The sequence below is a fragment of the Carassius auratus genome, chromosome 19 (assembly GCF_003368295.1).
Source record: "Carassius auratus strain Wakin chromosome 19, ASM336829v1, whole genome shotgun sequence".
Classification (NCBI taxonomy): domain Eukaryota; kingdom Metazoa; phylum Chordata; class Actinopteri; order Cypriniformes; family Cyprinidae; genus Carassius; species Carassius auratus.
This window is the reverse complement of record NC_039261.1, coordinates 19,097,854-19,117,930: the sequence shown is the minus strand read 5'-3', so window position 1 is coordinate 19,117,930 and position 20,077 is coordinate 19,097,854. Positions and strand designations below refer to the sequence as shown.

At 35.8% G+C, this 20,077-nt stretch overlaps 1 protein-coding gene and 1 pseudogene across 1 annotated transcript; both read left to right on the top strand.

Annotated features, from left to right (window-relative positions):
* Nucleotides 1–2,402: 2,402 nt before the first annotated feature.
* Nucleotides 2,403–4,724, top strand: LOC113119709 (induced myeloid leukemia cell differentiation protein Mcl-1 homolog). The gene is made up of 3 exons (XM_026289325.1): nt 2,403–2,964; nt 3,833–4,083; nt 4,378–4,724. The coding sequence occupies exons 1-3, from the start codon at nt 2,562–2,564 to the stop codon at nt 4,492–4,494; spliced, it is 771 nt and encodes a 256-aa protein (XP_026145110.1). The 5' UTR covers nt 2,403–2,561; the 3' UTR covers nt 4,495–4,724.
* Nucleotides 4,725–11,124: 6,400 nt separating this feature from the next.
* Nucleotides 11,125–19,742, top strand: LOC113120198 (vacuolar protein sorting-associated protein 72 homolog; annotated as a pseudogene).
* The last annotated feature ends 335 nt before the right edge of the window (nt 19,743–20,077 follow it).

Below are 20,077 nucleotides of genomic sequence, written 5' to 3'. Positions count from 1 at the left end.
TGACTAAAACAAATGAGAAGCGTTTAACCGCGATATCACGCGGTGCATTTATGCCAAATCCTTTTATACCCAGAACTGGTATATTATATTTAGTTAGTTAATTATATTTATTCCGCTGTAACTTTCCGATTCGTGTGCACACAGTAAAGTGGAATTGCTTTAACTATCATATAAAAGTCGTATATCTTAAACTATATGTACTACTTTATCTCGCCGCGCTCTCATTGGTCGCTTCCACACTGAGTCCCGCCCATGGCTGCTTACGTCAGATGCATCATTCACTATTTCGGTGTTGAGGGAATATTGCTGCAATAAATCTCCAATAATCGCGACTGCTGCGTTAAAATCTCGTATTTGTTGACGGAGGACCGGTTTTATTTTCAGTGTTTGTATCGCGGGAATCATGTCAGAGAATCCGGACACTCTGGAGCTGGAGTCTGAAGAAGAGAAGCAGGTACCGATCATTGAAAGAAACAGCACAAACCCCGCACGAGTTTAATAAACGAGTCATTCTGAAACGCATTCGTGATTTTAGTGGTATTTGCTTATGTTGATAGATGAACAGAAAGAAATCGTGATTTATCTGATCCCGAGTGCGACTCGGGGAGGTCACGCCCACACCGCGCAGAAATCCTCGCTCTGATTGGTTGAAACGTCGATCAGTCACACAGATAGCGCATTCCTATTGGTTGATGTCTCTTTTAATGCTGCAGCGTATCACTTTGATCACGTGACAAAGTGATCAGTGCAGCTAAAATCGATCATATTATATCTGAAAATAAATAGGATTTTATGTCAGGGCTGGTCGAAAAGGCCAAAAATCATAATCTATTTTTTTTTTTGTCAATATTGAAAACACTAATATTTAACATGATTGATCATTGACTTTAGAAACAATGGTCATTTTACCAGTGGATTAAAAAAAAAAAAAAACATTTATTCAACTTAAAAATCATGCAGCGATTCATATTTGACGTGTGCAAAACATTAAAAACTGGAAGGGGGCAAAACCTTTCACAGCACTGTATGTGTGTATATATAGACTAATTAGATTTTGAGGGGATGTGTGTGTGATTGTGTAGATGTATTAATGTATGCTGCTGTACAGTGAATAGAGTGATGTATAAAGATAGCGGACGTGCTGATGTTATCAAATATAGTGTTTGTGTGTGAAAGGTAGAATTTGAAATAAAATGTTACATTTAAGTTAAGCTTCGCTCTTGAGATCTCTCTTTAATAATTCTGAACACTCCAGTAATCTGTTATTGTTATTATGTCCAGCAGAGGTCACTAGTGACAGAAGTTTAGAGGTCTTTACTCAAAATACTTACAGGAAAGAATCATTTCAAATCAGTGGGTCATGAAGAATAATAATAATAATAATAATAATAATAAGTATTTTAAATGTTCAAAAAATAAAGTGTTTACAATGTGTGTAAATAAGTGAAATTATATAGGGAAAGTAATATTAAAAAAAGAAAATAGACACAGTTTTAACATAAACAAAACATAAAAAGTGTGTATTACCAGTCAAAAAATGTTTAACTAAGATTTTTTATGTTTTTTAAAGAAGTCTCTTCTTCTCAGCAAGGCTGCATTTATTTGATCCAAAATACATCAAAGACATTTTTAACATTTGTTACTATGTAAAATATATATCTATTTTTTTTTATGTGAATCCGTGTTAAAGTGTAATGTATTTCTGTGATGCACATCTGTATTTTCAGCATCATTCCTCCAGTCTTCAGTGTCACATGATCTTCAGAAATCATTCTATATACTGATCTAAACTAGAAAACTAGTAAAAAATATTTCCAAATATTCGTTTTTGCCGTACTTTGTATCAAATAAATAAAGGCTTGGTGAGCAGAAGAGACCTCATTAAAGAAAACATTAAAGATCATACTGTTCAAAAACTTGACTAGCAGTGTATGTCTGTGTATATATATCAGTGCTGCCAAACTATTAATCGAGATATATAATATATGTATTTATTATGTATATATAAATACACAGACATACAGTATATTAAAGAAAAGTTTTCTAGATGTATATACATTTAAATTCTTATTTTATATTTAATATATAAATATTTTCCTTAAATACATGCATGTGTTTGTATTTATATGTACAGAATAAATATACACACATATAGTATGTAAACAAAAACTTTTATTTGGATGCGATTAATCGAGATGAATCTATCACAACAGTCATATATATAACGAATATAACGCGTTATTTATTCTTAACGGATTATTTGTGTGCGGTAGGGAAAGCTAATTTCACCCACAGCCAGCTCGAAATAACTCGAAGAGTCCACAAGGAAGTCCATCCATATAAGGATTTAAGGGCGGTGACCGGAAAAAATACGTCACGTAGACCTCACTATAAGCAGCTGAGCTTTGTATCTACTTCCGCTTCACTCTTGGGCGAGTGTCGACCTGCACTATAACCTTTACATACTAAACTATAACCTTCAGAGCTCAAAACAACTCGAAGCTCTAATCTTAATAGTCTAGGTCGTGTTTAAGCTACTATATCGCGTCGTGATCGGGAATATGACTTTGAGTTTGATCAGAAGAACGGCTACGGTTGGTCTACTCGGCGCGCACACGGCGCTCGTGCCCGCGCCTGCACTCAAAGCGCGGCCCGAGGACGAACTTGACGGGTGCGCGGATGAAACCGACGCCGCGATGAAGCCGTTAAGACCGGGAACGAACGGCCTGAAAGGACTCCAGCTGGATGGACGCTTTGTTTCCGCGGCGGACGGATCTCTACCGAACACACCGGACACGCAGGAGCTCGGTTCCGAGCTGGACCGAGACACAAGACAGCTTCTGTTGGACTTCTATCGCACGTACACGGGAATGTGTCCGCGGGACCGGAAGCAGCATCACGCGTTACCGACAATGAATCGCGTTGTCGCGGGCGTTGTCTTAAAGCACGAGATCGCGTATAAAGGTAAGAGGAGCGCATGCGCACTCTCTGTAATCCCCAAACAAAGCTGTGCGGTTGCCAGGTTTTTGGAACAAACCGCGGATCTGGAAACAATGTAGCGTCTGTCTGACTTTTAAACTCCAGCGAGACATATGACGTCAGTTAACCGTCTAATTCTAGAAATAGTAATAGCACATAACTATATTCAAACTATCTTGAGTTTTATTTATTTGTTTGTAACGTCAATATTACGCGGTTTCCTGGAATGTATCGCTTTCTGATCACGTGGTCGTTTTATTTTACTTTATAGTTTTAATTATTATTATTATAATTTTTTTCTTGTGTAATTTGAACTTAAATAACCTCTAAACCTGTTTCTCGGTAGAGGGTTTTTTATTCTCAGAAGTGTTTTTTTTTTTTTTATCTAGTCAAACCGCAAGTTCTTCAGCGATTCTCAGAATCGCGAAAGTTCCGCTTATCAGCGCGTGCACACGCCTCCGGGCGCGCGTCAGAGGAGCTGTTTCCAAAAGAAGTGCTGGGTGGAACGAAACTGAATCGCACAGGACGTGAAATCGGATTGTTTTAGTACATTCTCTTTAGTACATAGTACGTTTAAAGAATCGTTATTTTATAATACCATATTCAGCAATGTTTGTCAATTTCTTAGTTTTTTTCTATCTTCTAAGTGCATAAAAAAAAAAACTGATTGTGCTGTCAATCAAAAAGGGGGCGGGGCGTATGAACCACCTGTTTTATTGCTACTGTCAGATATTGATCTGAATTGGATGTCAGGATCAATGCATGAGATCTCTGACTGTAAAGTAAAATAAATGTATTTGAATGTCTGATGTGTGTTGAGTTGCTGATGTTAAGTGTGTGTGTGTGTGTGTAGGAATGGTGCAGCGTCTGCAGCTGGACTCTCAAGAGGATGACATGAGCTTCATCTGCTCTATAGCACAGTCAATGTTCAAAGACAACACAACGAACTGGGGCCGTGTGGTGAGTCTGGTGGCCTTCGGTGCGGCGGTGTGCTCGCGTCTGAAGGAGCTGCAGAGAGAGCGGTGCATCGAGGCCGTGGCCGAGCAGATCTCCTGCTATCTGATCTCAGAACAGCACGACTGGCTCCTCAACAACAAGAGCTGGGTGAGTGACACCAGAGGAAAATCTCACGCACACTCGAATGGGAACAGCTTGTGTTTCCTTCACTGCATAATTCAGAGCTGTTCTCATGTGTGTGATCTCTCTCACACACACACACACACACACACACACACACGGGTGAAGTTCAGTCCATTCAACACGTGTGAAACTCGACCCCAGTAGCTCGTGTATCAGTCAGACTGCCATTAAACTCACATGCATCTCCATTAACCCCAAGCATTCAGAAAGTTTTGACGGTGTTTTGAGGTCTAATGTGTGTCTCTCTTGTCTGCGCAGCATGGATTCGTGGAGTTTTTCCGCGAGGAGGACATGGAGTCTGTGATTCGTAGTGCTTTGATGGCTGTGGTGGGATGCGCTGGGATCGGCGCAGGTCTCGCTCTCCTGATCCGGTGAATCCAGTACCGTATCGTATCGTATCGCTCTTGTGACCGCCGCAGATGCTGAAGCGTGCACTAGCATGTTGTCTGGTGTCTAACTCCTGCTGCGCGCCGCTGGACTTGACTTTCAGCCCCACGTGGGATATCCCAGCATGCACCAGCACAAAGACTGGGCTCGCCCTGACCCAGCGAGCAGCAAGATTATATTCTGACCGGTTTTTTAATAAAAAAGCGTTCAGAAATGAATATGTGGTGTTTGCATCATTTGATTTCATTGCTTCACTTTACATATGTGTAAACTTTTTTTTTTTTTTTTTGTTAAATAAAAAAAAAAAATATATATATATATATATAAATATATGAAACGAAGTGTTAATGTGGCTTTAGGTGTGAACATGATGAATCTGATTCTGTTCAGATTGACCTTTAGACAAAGAGAAGTGAGACTGACCTCATTTCAGAGTCTCTTCTGTCAGCTGTAAACTCCTCTAATAGGCTGCCAAAAAAATTCCAGTGCAATAGTCTTTCACTTGTATTTCAGAAAGTGTTATATAGCAATTAAACTGTGGCTTATCAAACTTTAACTACACACTGGCAATGTTTGTCCAACTATAATAGGAAGCTGCATTAGCATTCATCTTTTACATTTTAGCATGATGCTAATAAAAAAAAAATTACTTTTTACATTAGTAGTGAAGTATCATTTGAGTGAAATTAAAAAGTTTTTGTTTGTATAGAAAGCTTTGATGGTAAAACCTGACAATGTTTATTCATTCTAACAAGTAAATACGGTTCTTCAGTTTCTTTCTTTTCATTTTTAGGACATTTATCCAAATAAAGCAAATATGGATTTTATTTGATAAGCGCCGTGTAGGTGTTTTATATGGGCTTTGCAAAAAATAGTGCATGCAAAAATTTATATTTGCTCTGCAGTGAATGGGTGCCGTCAGAATGAGAGTCTGATAAAAACATCACAATAATCCACAGCACTCCAGTCCATCAGTGAACATCTGGAGAAGACAAAAGATGAAACACATCCAGCTCTAAACAAATACAGTTGAAGTCAAAAGTTTACATCAAAAAACTCAGGATGAGTGTGTTTCTTCATCAAGTTTAATATAAAAAAATAAATAAAAAAAAGTAAAAGATAAAGTGCATCTGCTGTTGTCTCTCACAGATTTGTTTAGATCTGTTTAAACGCTGCTTGATCTGCGCAGATTTCTCTCCTGATTCAGACCAGAACACTTTTTCACTGGAGGTAGTGTTATTATGGATTATAGACTCTATGTGTTTGAGTTAAAATCATCTTAATGCTGGATGTGTTTCAGGTTTTGTCTTCTCCAGATGTTCACTGATGGACTGGAGTGCTGTGGATTATTGAGATGTTTTTATCAGACTCTCATTCTGACGGCACCCATTCACTGCAGAGCATCCATTGATGAGACACTGATGCAGTGCTACATTTCTACAAACCTGATGAAGAAACACACTCTAGTTAATGGATAATGCTGCTAGTTAAAGTGATTCGCAACACCTGCATGAGCTGGAGATTTCAAACATGCACTAGAAACCAGCGAAGCTCCATCTGATTCAGACACATGCAGATATCAGTCATCATTCGGAGTATAGATGCGTTTGTGGGTATGCAGATATTTCTGTGTGTTGCTGTTTGTGTCGATTCTAGTGCAGCACAAACCACACATAGCAACACAAGTGTGACATTTATCATCTCAGTAGGCTGAGTGTGTGTGTCTGTGGTCTCTCATCTGGTTCTGGTTCAGTGTGTTGATGCTTTTCTGGCACACAGTGCAAGTCAGCAAATATAGAGCAGCACGACATAAACACACACTGCATCTGAAGTGTTGCATTCTGCATTTTTGGTTGACTGCAGCATCTGAGACCAGAGGAACACACACATACACACTTGCAACTCAGAAAGACCTGCAAGATGAGCTGTGGCACAGAATAGCTCAATTATTTCTCATAAACAGCAGTGACAGCAAATATGAAGTTTGTGGAGGTTTGCACACGTAAACACACTCATGAACCACTGTGGTTTCTGTGTTCAACATTTCTGAGATGTGCGTGTACACTGCTAGTATAACATCAGCTGAACCACTATTTGACTTTGCACATCAACAGTATCATTTTATGTAGTGCAAAATAAATAAATATATATATGGTGTTATGGTGGTGTTATCTAATTTATCACTGATAAAATAGATAACATTAGAAATCCAGTAGCGAATGTAGATTCTACAGCGTCTAACACTTCAGTTTCATCCATCGCACCCAAAGATAAACTGCAGTGCTTTACAACCATAGGACAGGAAGAACTAAATAAACTTATCACTGTATCTAAACCAACAACATGTTTATTAGATCCTGTACCCACTAAATTACTGAAAGAGCTGTTACCTGTAGCCGAAGAACTGCTAGAGAATCTTAGTGCTGCGTTCGACACCATAGATCATGACATACTCATAGATCGATTACAAAACTATAAAGGTATTCAAGGGCAGGCTCTAAGATGGTTTAGATCCTACCTGTCCGATCGCTACCATTTTGTTTATTTAAATGGGGAGTCATCTCATTTATCATCAGTAAAATATGGAGTGCCACAAGGATCCGTCCTAGGTCCCCTTCTATTTTCACGGATGTACTGTTACTTCCTCTACAGTCAGAAATCTGGGTGTTATATTAGACAGCAACTTGTCTTTTGAAAATCATATTTCCAATGTTACAAAAACTGCATTCTTCCATCTTAGAAACATTGCCAAGCTACGAAACATGTTATCTGTTTCTGATGCAGAAAAGCTAGTTCATGCATTCATGACCTCTAGACTGGACTATTGTAATACACTTCTAGCTGGTTGTCCTGCTTCTTCAATAAACAAGCTACAGGTCGTCCAAAATGCAGCAGCTAGAGTCCTTACCAGGTCGAGAAAATATGATCATATTACCCCAATCTTACAGTCTCTGCAGTGGCTACCTATTAAGTTCCGTATCAGTTACAAATTATCATTACTTACCTACAAGGCCCTAAATGGTTTAGCTCCTGCGTACCTAACTAGCCTTCTACCACGCTACAACCCATCACGCACCCTAAGGTCACAAAACGCTGGACTTTTGGTCGTTCCTAGGATAGCAAAGTCCACTAAAGGAGGTAGAGCTTTCTCACATTTGGCTCCCAAACTCTGGAATAGCCTTCCTGATAATGTTCGGGGTTCAGACACACTCTCTCTGTTTAAATCTAGATTAAAAACATCTCTTTCACCAAGCATTCGAATAATGTATCTTTTTAATTGTGAGTGTAGTTGTATCTGATCAAATGTGCATTTTTATTCATTAGCTTGGGTTAAACTAATCTTACTTTGTTGGATCAGCTGCTATGCTAATGATGTCTCTATGTGTTTCTCTGTTTCTGCTGGATCTTCATCCCGTGGTAACTAGGATTTACACAAGCTCCAGTCTGGATCCAGAACACCTGAGAAGAGATGATGCTGACCCTCAGAGGACCCCAGATGATGCTGACCCTGAATCAACAACAGAACTAACAATTATAAGTTAAGTTTGTAAAGTTAAGTTTGACTGCAACATATAATCATTGCTGTTAATAGTGTTCAACTCCTGTTTAGTTTTTGCTGTATGTACGTCAGTTTGACATAGTCACCACTGATAAACTACTACTAAATATATTGTAGAAACAATTTCCTGTAATGTTGCTTTGCATCAATTTGTATTTGGAAAAGTGCTATACATGTGTGTGTGTGTGTGTGTGTGTGTGTGTGTATTAGTGTGTGTGTGTGTGTGTGTGTATTAGTGTGTGTGTGTGTGTGTAAATAACTACAGACTCAGAATTTCCTCGAGTACGGACAGCAGCACCATTCGCTGTTTCTCAGACCACAAACATCATAGAAAATATCTGTCTCCATCCGTCTTTCTGTCTTTCTCTCTGTTGTCGTCAGCTGCAGAACCTCAAGATGAAAACAGGAAGTAGTTCCTCCGCTGCCCTTCCCCAGCGCTTACATAACCTGTTTGCTCTTTGCTCAGACAGCAGTCATGTTCAGCACGCCGTTTATTTGGTTTTATTCCTCAATGATAATTCATATCAGCTGGGACAGACTAAAATATAAATAGGTTTTTGTGATGAAGTTAAACAAAAGTCCTTTATGTTTTCCAGCCTCAAAATCTACTTTAGGGCAAGACACAAGAAGGGTAAAAACATTAACTAACAGATAAATACATTTGTAAATGAGGGCCATTTTAATTAAATACACTTTAATTTGCAGATATTTCCAGAAAGTAAGGCTGAATGTTGGGTCAAAGTTCTTGTTTGGTTCTGTTGTCATATTAGAGTTAAAGATATTTCTAGAAGGGATTTAGGATTTCTCTTTTTATCGCTCCATAAATCAGAAAATACTGACAAAAGAACACATTTTCACCATGTTTTTAGAAATAAAATGTCGTTTAACTCAGTGTGAATGACATATAAACAAACCCCACAGTAAAAACCTTCAGAAAATAAAAAGGAATTGGTGTATGTAAGTGCATTTTGATGAAAAAATCTATTGTAATTTAAATCTACAGACGCAAATAGATAAAGTGTAATAATAAAACCAGGTGAATGTCATATCAACAATCTCTTCAGTAAAAACCTTCACAATATGGAGATCTATAAAACTGTAAGTATTAGTGTATGTAAGTGCTGCTGAAGAGGAGATAAAACCTATTTTTGAGAAAAAGGCCTTTAGTTTTTTTTATGTTTTTCTTTCAAATAGTCTAAAAGCAAAATAGTGCATAAAAAAATATGGTTTTTGTCTTTAGTGTTGTGACTTAAAACATACATTTTAATGTTTTTATATGAAAAACGTAAACATGTATATTTGCGTTGAGAACAATTGCTGAATAATGTGAAATGCAACAAAATCTACATATCAAATGGTTTTGAGTGAATTGCACTATTTTTGAATGATTAGTAATTATTTGTAGTATATTTATTGAAAAAGGCAAAAATTAATTTTTGACGTCTGAATACAGAATTGAACTAGAAATTCAAGAAGCGCTGTGAATGAGAGAAAAGCGTTTGCATTGTCACTGTGAGATCTGATTGTGTTTCGTGCGTGTTTACAGCACTGATAAGCAACAGTGATAAACGTACTACAGGTCAAAGGTCAGACTGTGCGTACATATCATTTGGTAAAAGAGAACATGCATGATGAATCAGACATATGTGGGCAAATCCTGAAATCATGTGTCATTGGACTTTAATAGAATAGAGCAGTGACCTCAGTGGGACAGATGAGAGTATATTTCTGCCTGCAGCTCAACCACAAAGTGACTTCAGTGTAGAAATACTGGAGGAGTGTTTGGAATTTCAGCTAGTTTCAGCCTGCAGCTGCTCTCTCACACACACACACACACACAGGTAATCATGGTTAATGGATGAGGTGATGTGAAGTTTCCAGTGATCTGACGAACAGACAGACAGACAGACATGCCTGCACTTCCAGCTGCTCTCTGATTGGCTGTGACTGTTCTGCCTTCCCCTAGCAACAGGGACTTTAAATGGCAACAAAACGAAATTTCCCAGAAGTCAGCTGACAACAGTCGGTCAGAGTGTGTGTGTGTGTGTGTGTGTGTGTGTGTGTACTTCTGCTTTACTCAATGTTAGTAGAGTTGTTATATAACTTTAAAACTTTGTAGCTATTAAACTAAACTTTTTACTGTATTTGTTAGTAAACCATCTTTTTAATAATGTTTTATAAATAATCCTTTTAAACTTAAAAATGTTATATAAAACCTAAATGTTTTATATTAACATTTATATTACACATAATGTTTTTAATATTTTAAATAAACTTTAGCTTTTTAAAATGAAAAACTTTTTTATGAAACAAAGTTTTAAATGTTAACTTTTTATATTTCATATTAAACTTTTTAAAGTTAAAAACTTATTTTATTTTGTTTAACTTTACTTTTTATTACATTATATATTAAAATTTTTAAACTTAAAAACTTTTATAGAAAACCTAAACATTTTATTATATTTTATATTAAACTTAATGTTTTTTAACATTTTATATTAAACAAACTTTTTAAACATAAAATACTTTTGACAAAACCTAAACTTTTTATAATATTTAATATAAAATCCAACTTTTTATTATACTTAATTTAAACTTGAACCTTTTATTAAACTCTTTAGTATATTTTATTAGAAATTTTAACATTTTAAACTTTTATATAATCTATCAACTGTTCTCTACATTACATAAGACTGTTCCTGCAAAAAACTAACGGAATATATATATATATGTGTGTGTGTCTGTGTGTGTGTGTGTGTGTGTGTGTGTGTGTCTGTGTGTGTGTGTGTGTGTGTGTGTGTGTGGTTTTTATGGATGGTTCATCCAAAACTGGAAATATGCACATGCTGTCATCATTTCCTCACCCGTATGTGGTTCAAACTTGTTTGACTTCTCCTGTAGAAACAAAAGCAGATATTGTGTTAATGCATCAGATGTTTCACGGACGTCAGTGGGTGTGGTGTCCAGAGCCTCGTCATTCTTCACATTACCTTTTTTTGTCCTGTACAGAAAAAGACAGTGAATCACACACAGGAAGTGAAATCAGGCTGCGTGACCTGATGACCCACATTCACAGCGTCACACAGACAGCCGAACAACGGCAGAAATCATGCCCACCTTCAGATAAACCAAGTGATAGTCAGTGTGTCGTTTGTGTCTGGCATATACATATATATATATATTTAGGCCAAAATTAAACATTTCTTTATATATGATTATTATTGTTACAATAAAACATAACACTTTTTTAACTGTTTTTGTTTCTAGTTGTCATCTTAGTTAAAATTTACATTAAAATAACAAAACTGAATTCAGAATTGATTAAAAAATATATAAAAAATACAAATAAAATGGCAAAACACAAAATAAATACTGCAAATATAAAAGTAAAAACAAAAATATTAAGTAAAACTATAGTAACATCTGAAAGATATTAAAATAACACATATCCAACATTTCATCTGTTCAAAATGTGTGCAGTCAAATCACTGAAATCTGTTCCTTGAAAACTTTACTCACTTGATTTTATTGACTTGACATGTAGTTTATTAGTTTTAGTACAGCACTTTAACCTGTTTCACTGATATTTGACGGGCAAATATGCATCACATTAAAAGGGTCATGAACTGAGAAACCTACATTCCCTTGATCTTTTGACACATGTAAGAGCTCATTGTACAATAAAAAACATCCTAAAGTTTCAGAACACTTCCTTGCTAGTCTAAAAACAGCTTATATTGAAGGCAATCTGCCAAAATGACAGCATGAGGAATGTTTTACTCTATGATGCAATAGCGCTGTAGAACATGTAAGAACTTGTTCACTTCATATTACCACTGATTCATATACAAACAAGGCACAATGCAACGAGCTATTTTCAAAAAGATTGAAAATTAATATCTAAGACTATATGGTGTGTGACTATATTAGATCTGACAGTAACACAAGTGTGAGTAAGTTTTCATTATGTACTCACTATTGCTTTTTCACTTCTAACAGCTCGTTTGATATGTATTGAGTTATTCACTTTTGCCCTAAATCACAGCAAAATGTACATTTTTAAGTAAGAATCCACTACTGTCAATTTTTCCGCTTTGTGTTTGCATTAAAAAAGTCCTTTAAATGTAAAAAATTACTTTCAATTACTTTCTAATTTCTATAGCTTATAAATTAGGCTTGCGATGTCACCGCACACGGCTGCTTCAGTGCTAGGGTCTCCAGAGTTTGTGCTGTTTTTCTTTGTTTTTCCTGTTTTTTGTTTATCAAACACGATTATTTTCAACAGGGATGAACTGCTGAACATTCGACAGGACACACCACACAATCAATTATTCTGACGTTTTACTGAATGCTGTAGTCGGCTGAGCAGCTACGCTGATCAAACGCTTCAGGACGCGCAGACGGGGGAAGACAGTCAAGATCAGAAAATGGCCTAATCTCTGCTCTATATCCAACTAAACAGATAAACTTCTTCTGCTCTCCCAGACAAATATGGATTTCTCACACGTTTATTCTGGTGAGTGTCTACTTTCCTCAGCAAGCGCACGTGAGCTCAGCCTTACAGAAACTGGCTAATCAGATAATACAGACAGCATGTTACATGTCCCACCAGAGACAGTAATATATCGGATCACTGTTACACCACAATAAAGGATGCATTTCACTCTGTTCCACGAGCAACTTTGGGGCTCTCTGATCACTGTTTGGTTCATCTTATACCGACCTACAAGCAGAAACTAAAATCTGCTAAAGCCGTAGTAAGGACTGTGAAGAGATGGACAAGCGAAACAGAGCAGGATTTACAATCTTGTTTTGACCTCACTGATTGGAGTGTCACTAGCCATGGTTTACAGTAAAACTCAGACATCTTCGTCAGGCCAAAGAGGATGCCTACAGAAATGGGGACAGAGTCTTGTACAATCAGGCCAGGAACACACTGAACAAAGAGATCAGAGCGGCTAAAAAGACCTACGCTAGAAAGTTGGAAGACCAGTTTACTTCCAATGACTCAACTTCATTTTGGAGAGGACTGAGAGCCATCGCAAACTAAGACACCATCCCCTTGCACTGAGGCTAATCAACCACTTGCTAACCAGCTGGCCCCCATCTTTTCACAGATCTTCAACAGATCTCTGGAGTCTGTCAGTGGATCACCAGCTTTCTGACAGATAGTGACAGATAGGCAACAGTTAGTGAGACTGGGGAAATTCATGTCAAACAGCTGCTCCACCAACACTGGTGTCCCACAGGGCTATGTTCTCTCCCCACTGCTCTTTTTATTGTATGCAATAAAAATGTGCAATATCCTTATATTTATTTGTTACCACCTCCTGTATCTCACTCTATTCTATTGCATTATCATCTATAGCACAAACTGTTCATAGAATTTGTTTATTTTTTTCCAGATGTATTTTGCAACATTTGTCTTTATGGTTAGATTTTGTGTTAGATTTTTGTGTTTTTGTTTCTGTGTGGAAGCTTATATCACTAAAACAAATTCCTTGCACACTTGGCAATAAAGCTCTTTCTGATTCTGAATGCTTCTTTCTATGGCATTTGACTTTTGCTTGTTGATAAAAGTGCATGTAAGGTGTTTGACATGAATAAATCTCCTGAGTGACATGAATGTATGGGTTTTTTAGGCTCATATCGGAGAGAAAAGTACCTAAATAGACACGCCAAATATTTTTCATATTTAACCGTGACCATAACCTCATTTCTCAGGTTTGGTATTGCTGGGGATTTTCCTGCTCATATCCACTGTTCTCGACGTTCAACAGCAGCAGGTATCCTCCTGAAGCATTGAGACGTCTCTCAGGATCTGATAATCACGATAATGATAATCCCCCTCATGATAATCCCACCATCATCAAGAGTTTCTTAATTTACTTGTTTCATCGTGATGCTGAACGCACTGAGCGGCGGGCGGAGTCACATCCCATAATCACACACTGTTGTCATGGTAACGGTTACCAACAGATGTGAAACTCAGTGACCCAGATGTTACATAACAGATCCTTGACACATTTAAAGTGTTTGTTTCTATAGCAACAACATTGATTGTATTGTGATGTAATGCTATTTTAGTATCACCATTATAGGTTTAATTCATATTTTTAATGATTTCTATTTTTATATATAGATGCTATTTATAATAGGTGTATTAATTATATATTAAGTATAAGTGTTTTAATTATTGCACACATCATTATAATTTTTATGGTTATATTTTGTTTGCATTTAATTTTAGTTACAGTTTTGTAGTTTATTTTTGTAATTTTATTGATTTTTTTCAAATAATTTCTTATTTAGGCCTAGATTTTAGTTTGAGTTATTTGAGTTATTTTTTTATATTTTATTTTATTTCAGTTACTGTTTATTTTATTTCAAGCATTAAAATGTTTATTCACAGTTTTACTGTAATTACTGTAATAACCCTAATACAACACTAATCCATTTTAAACACAGTTTTATTATTATGAATAAATAAATAAAAAAATAATTTTAGTTTAAGTTTTAGTCATGTTTGTTCATTTTGTTCTTTTTATTTTTTTCTGTTTTAGCTCATATTTTAAAACAAAGCTAAAACGAGAAATGTTTCCTCGGCAATAGGTGAAATAAAATATTTTTCATAATTTAAAGAGACACATGAACTTTGATTAAAGGCAGCTTTTTTTACTGATTTCTGCAGTTTCCTCAGACGTTCATCAGGCGGTTCAGAGGTGATTCTGCGCAGCGTCTGATACATTTGTTAATGATTTGCATCAGAGATGCTGTTAATGAATTTGCATTCTGCAGTAAAATATAAAACATGCTCACGCAGAGTGACCCAGAGAAAATGTGTGCCGGCATGTTCTTTTGTTACGTGGTTGAGGTGTGTTTGTTTCAGTTGAGGGTGTGTGTGATTAAAACAGTCATCTTTATCTCAGTGTAAGAACATGACGAGAGTTTAGAGCTGGAGCAAAGATCCTGTCATGTCATAAGAAACTCTTTTACAGCTGCTTTTGAGTTAATAATGCATTAACTAATTCAGTAAAACATCAAATATCAATGTATCCAAGGGGATCTTGTGATTGGAATAAAAATAAAATAAAATAAAACTATTTCTGGCCAAACTATATTTTAAATATAAATGCTAAATATATGTTCTAACCATTGAAGCTCAATGAAACATACGTTGGAATTTAAAATACATTTAATTTCAGTGTTTATATTCAAAAGCATGTCATATTGAACTGAATGCAATGTGAAAAGTAATATCCCATAGAGATCAAAACTAGATTTACAATGATTTAATAATCTTAACTTTATATTTAATAAAATAATTAATATACTTAATATTTTTATGATATATTTAATAATTAAAAAGTTTCTTTTTAGTTGTGTTGAATTATTATTTTATTTAGCCTATTTATTTTCACTGTATGGGGTCAGACATAAGATTTAATAGCTCAGAATTTGTGGTATGATCAGAATGCTGCTGGCACACATGTCTGTCAGTTTCTTTAGATTATGAACTACACAAAAAAAGACACAAAACACAATACAAGCATCCTAGCAACACGAATGAATGAACACTTCAACACAGAAACACTGAGTCACAGATCTGATTCATTATGGTGACCACATGACCCTCTTTTTCTCCGGACATCTTTCTAAATGGCCTAAAATGTCCAGATTTTGTCTTTGTTTTGTGCTGCTTGTCTCTCCTCAGTTCTCTTTTATTATACACATGTATTTGCATGGCTTTGGACGTTCTCTTTAGAGCCCGCCTACTCTCTCGCCATGATTGGTCGATTTTGAACAACGCCCGCACGCTATTGGTCAAACTAGCTTTCAGCCAGTAGCTTCAGCGATTATGAAAACATTACGCAAACAAAGACAAAACCCGGACATTATTTTGCAATTTATAAATCCTGAATGAAAAAACAAACAAACAAAAATGGATAAATTAAACTGAATAATTATTGAATAAACAACTGTAGCCTGCTTGTATTTGTCCACAGATATCACACGAGGTGCTTCTTTCCTCTGAACTCATGTGAGACTGATGAAGTTGTGAAGATTTTTGCTGCCATCTTATGGAGCTCAAATATGAAACACATTCTTATTTTCTCTTCATAAACTCTACTTAACAATTCAGGAGAATTTAGGAGGACATGTGAAGATATCAGACCAAACCTGTCCTGAAATAAATAAAAGATATGTGTTCACACTTTCTGAAGAATGAAAAAAAAAAAAAAAAAAGAACAATAAATAAATAAATAAATAAATAAGGGTTATTATGCATTAATTAGATGGGATAATTTAGTTTTCCCCATAATTACCCCTAGTAGAAAATGTATACAAATATATTTATTTCAAGTATAGTCCAAATATACTAACATTTAGTGACATAACTGGAGACTTACTGATATAAAAATGTATATATTTACACTTTATTTTGCGTAATAGTCGTGCACAACAATGCACATTTCTTAATATTAAGTCTAAAAATGTGTTTTAATGTCACTTTTGATGAGGATTGTATGATTTTTGAATAATATCGGTCTTTAAATGCTAAATATGTAAAGTTTAACTTGCAATATTTCCACTTTAGCACAATCAAGTATCTTTAATCATACTTCAGCACTACTTCTGCGCAATTAAGCACAAAATTAGTTTTTCCAATTGAGCAGTTTATATTGCAGGCGATTTATTAAGCATATCAATATTTGTAGTATTTTTAGCATGAAATAAATGTGTTTAAAAATACGTTTAACTATATTTATATTTTCAACATTTCGTTTAACCGATATAAAGTTTTTTACACTTGAGCTTCGAATGCTCGTGCGCACCGGAAGTGACTTTTCTCCGCGTTCGCTGTGTTGTGGTTTTCAACATTATTTCATGGATGATTTTAAATAGTTTCTCTGAACGTAATAGCGCAGCATATTTATACTCGTGTCATCACAGAGACAGATAAACAGAGGAATTGAGTAATATTATAGAAGATGGTGATGAGTTTATCGACGAAGAAGAAGAAGAGTTTTACAAGACCACTTATGGAGGATTCAACGACGTGAGTGTTAACACACACACACACACACTCAGACACACACACTCACTCAGACACACACACTCAGGCACACAAACACTCACTCACTCAATCAGACACACACTCACTCACTCACTCAGACACACACTCACTCACTCACTCAGACACACACACACACACACTTGTCTGCTCCTGCATGACTAACTTGTGTGTGTGTGTGTGTGTGTTTCAGGAGCCACTGAAGGTCTCGAAACCCAAAGTGAAGAGAGTTTCTGAAGAATTAAAGACTAAGCGGCCCAAAGTTGACAGATGCACCATTGAAGAGCTGCAGGAGTTTGGAGAAAGTGAGGCACTTACACACACACTGTAGATCAATTAATGTTTTGAATTAGTTTTTGTTGTTTCAATAGTTTCTGTTTTCATTTTAATTTTAGTTAATTTTAGAAATGTTGTTGTGTCTTCTTGCCCTTTTTATAATCTTTTTAATGTGTATTAGCATTTATTTGATTTCAGTTTTAGTTATTTTAGTAGATCAAGTTAAACTTATTGTGTTCTCGTTTTCATTAAGTTTAACTTGATAAACTAAAATATCTAAATAAAAAAAACGAATAAATAAAAATAATATAGACATTTTTCAGCCCATTATTTAATGTCATGAGACAAAGGTTATTATCAGGACAAACTCTTAAGGACTCATTTTATAAGATTGACCCAGAAAAACATTAATTTCTTTTAAATATCTATTTTATATAATTTAATTTACTAAAGTTTGCTATAGAATTGTTTTATTTATTTTTGTATTTTGTGTTGTGTACTAGTGTATTGTTTTTCCAATGTATAATATTTTTTGCCATGGAATGCCTCTGAAACTGATTTGGCAATAAACTAAATAAATTCTAAAAAGTATTGACACTTTAATATATATATATATATTTATAGTCAACTAAAACCAAAGCAAAAAATATATCTAGAAAGAGCTTTCACTGGATAAAAAAAACTCAAATGACAGAAGAGATGAGGAGAATGAGTGTGAAACACCAAAGTTTTTAAAAAGTGCTCGCCGAGGCCAAACTCACCGCCGAGAGCAACCTGAGATCACTGGGTAACACACACACTCATATTTAACACACATTTAACCAGAAAACACACATGAAGGTCCTGGCCAACATGGGCTGCGATACAATTAGTTTTTATTTTATTTTATAAAATCTGCAGTACATATAGTTTTTTTTTTACAAAATCTGCAGTACATCTACACATACAATATGAGGAATAAATTCTTGAAATATATTTGATTTAGTTATTAACAGATAGACCAGGGAAAAAAAACTAAACGTAGCCTATACATGCTGAGTTTAGGAAATCTCCAGTGATTCAGATAACCATCAGCCGGTACAGATTGAGTTCATCCATTAAAATCACTTTTAAACCAAGGAATAATAAGACTAGATAAAAGAACTATCTAAAAAATATTTCATGGTCTCAGAAGCCTTTGATAAATCAATAAAAAGGGAAGCACAAAAATCACCATTATCAATCGATCCCAAAATATCATTTAAAACTTTCAAAACAGCTGTTACAGCACTATTTTTATGAAACCAGATTGATGAATAGACAACACTTTGTTTACATTTAAATAAGTCAGCTGATCACTAATAAGACTTTCTAAAATTTTAGTCCAAACAGAGCTTTGACGTTAGTCTGTAAATATGTAATCTAGTAGGATCTCACAACCTTTTAATAAAGAAACAACAAAAGCTGATTTCCAGATTTCAGGAATGACAACAGTATTTAATTATGAGTGTGTTCACATTACAGTGTGTGTGTTTTCAGAAAACTATGAGCTTTTAGAAGCCGATAAGAAGAGACATGTTCATAAGAAGAGACGCTTTGAAGGGCCGAACCTCCGCTATCATTGAGTGCTGATGCGGCTGGTCTCAGACGCTCACATGAAGGAGGAGAACGTGGATGTGGAAGGGTACTTTAAACCTTAATGAACTGTAATTAATAATAATAATAATAAGAATAGGTGAGGTTAGATGGAACTGGTTTGTTATGCTAAAATTGCTATTACTATAAAACAATAACTTGTTTCTGAAAAGCTGGAATAAGTTTATTAAATTTTTTTTCTTTTTGAATTTAGCTAATAACTGCCTTTTTTTAAAATCAATTCTGATCTAATAAATATACACAGTACACACACATATAAACAAAGAATTTTATTTTGGATATGATAAATCACGATTAGTCAGTGATTTTAACAAGATGCATAACAGACCTTCTCATCTCCTGTTATAGGCTGGACCAGGACACGCCCCCAAGCCACGCCCACCTTCCTTTGCTTAGGGGGCGGGGTCTCTTTGCTCTCGCACTTACATCACCTTCAGTCCCAATGAGGCATTTAACTCTGCCTTCCCTTCTTCGGCTCACTCTAGCCCCGCCCATATGATTCAGTAGGTGTGTCCTGTTACCCATAAACCAGCGCCGTATCGCAACCCCATGACGCTAACGCCCAAGCTTTCCGCATTATCCGCGAGACTTACCAGAAATACATGTAGCATTGCATCGGTATCTCTTCAATGGATGCTCTGCAGTGAATGGGTGCCGTCAGAATGAGAGTCCAAACAGCTGATAAAAACATCTCAATAATCCACAGCACTCCAGTCCATCAGTTAACATCTGGAGAAGACAAAAGCTGAAACAAATCCAGCATTAAGACATTTTTAACTAAAATACATGTTTTTATCAGCTGTTTGGACTCTCATTCTGACGGCACCCATTCACTGCAGAGCATCCATTGATGAGACACTGATGCAATGCTACATTTCTACAAATCTGATGAAGAATCAAACTCATCCTGGTCTCGGATGATCCTGAGCGTGAGAACATTTCAGTTTTAGTTCTCAGATCTGCAGTTGAAGTGGACGTTAAATAACTGAGATGACGTATGGTGACAAAAAGATAGACCAGATGAT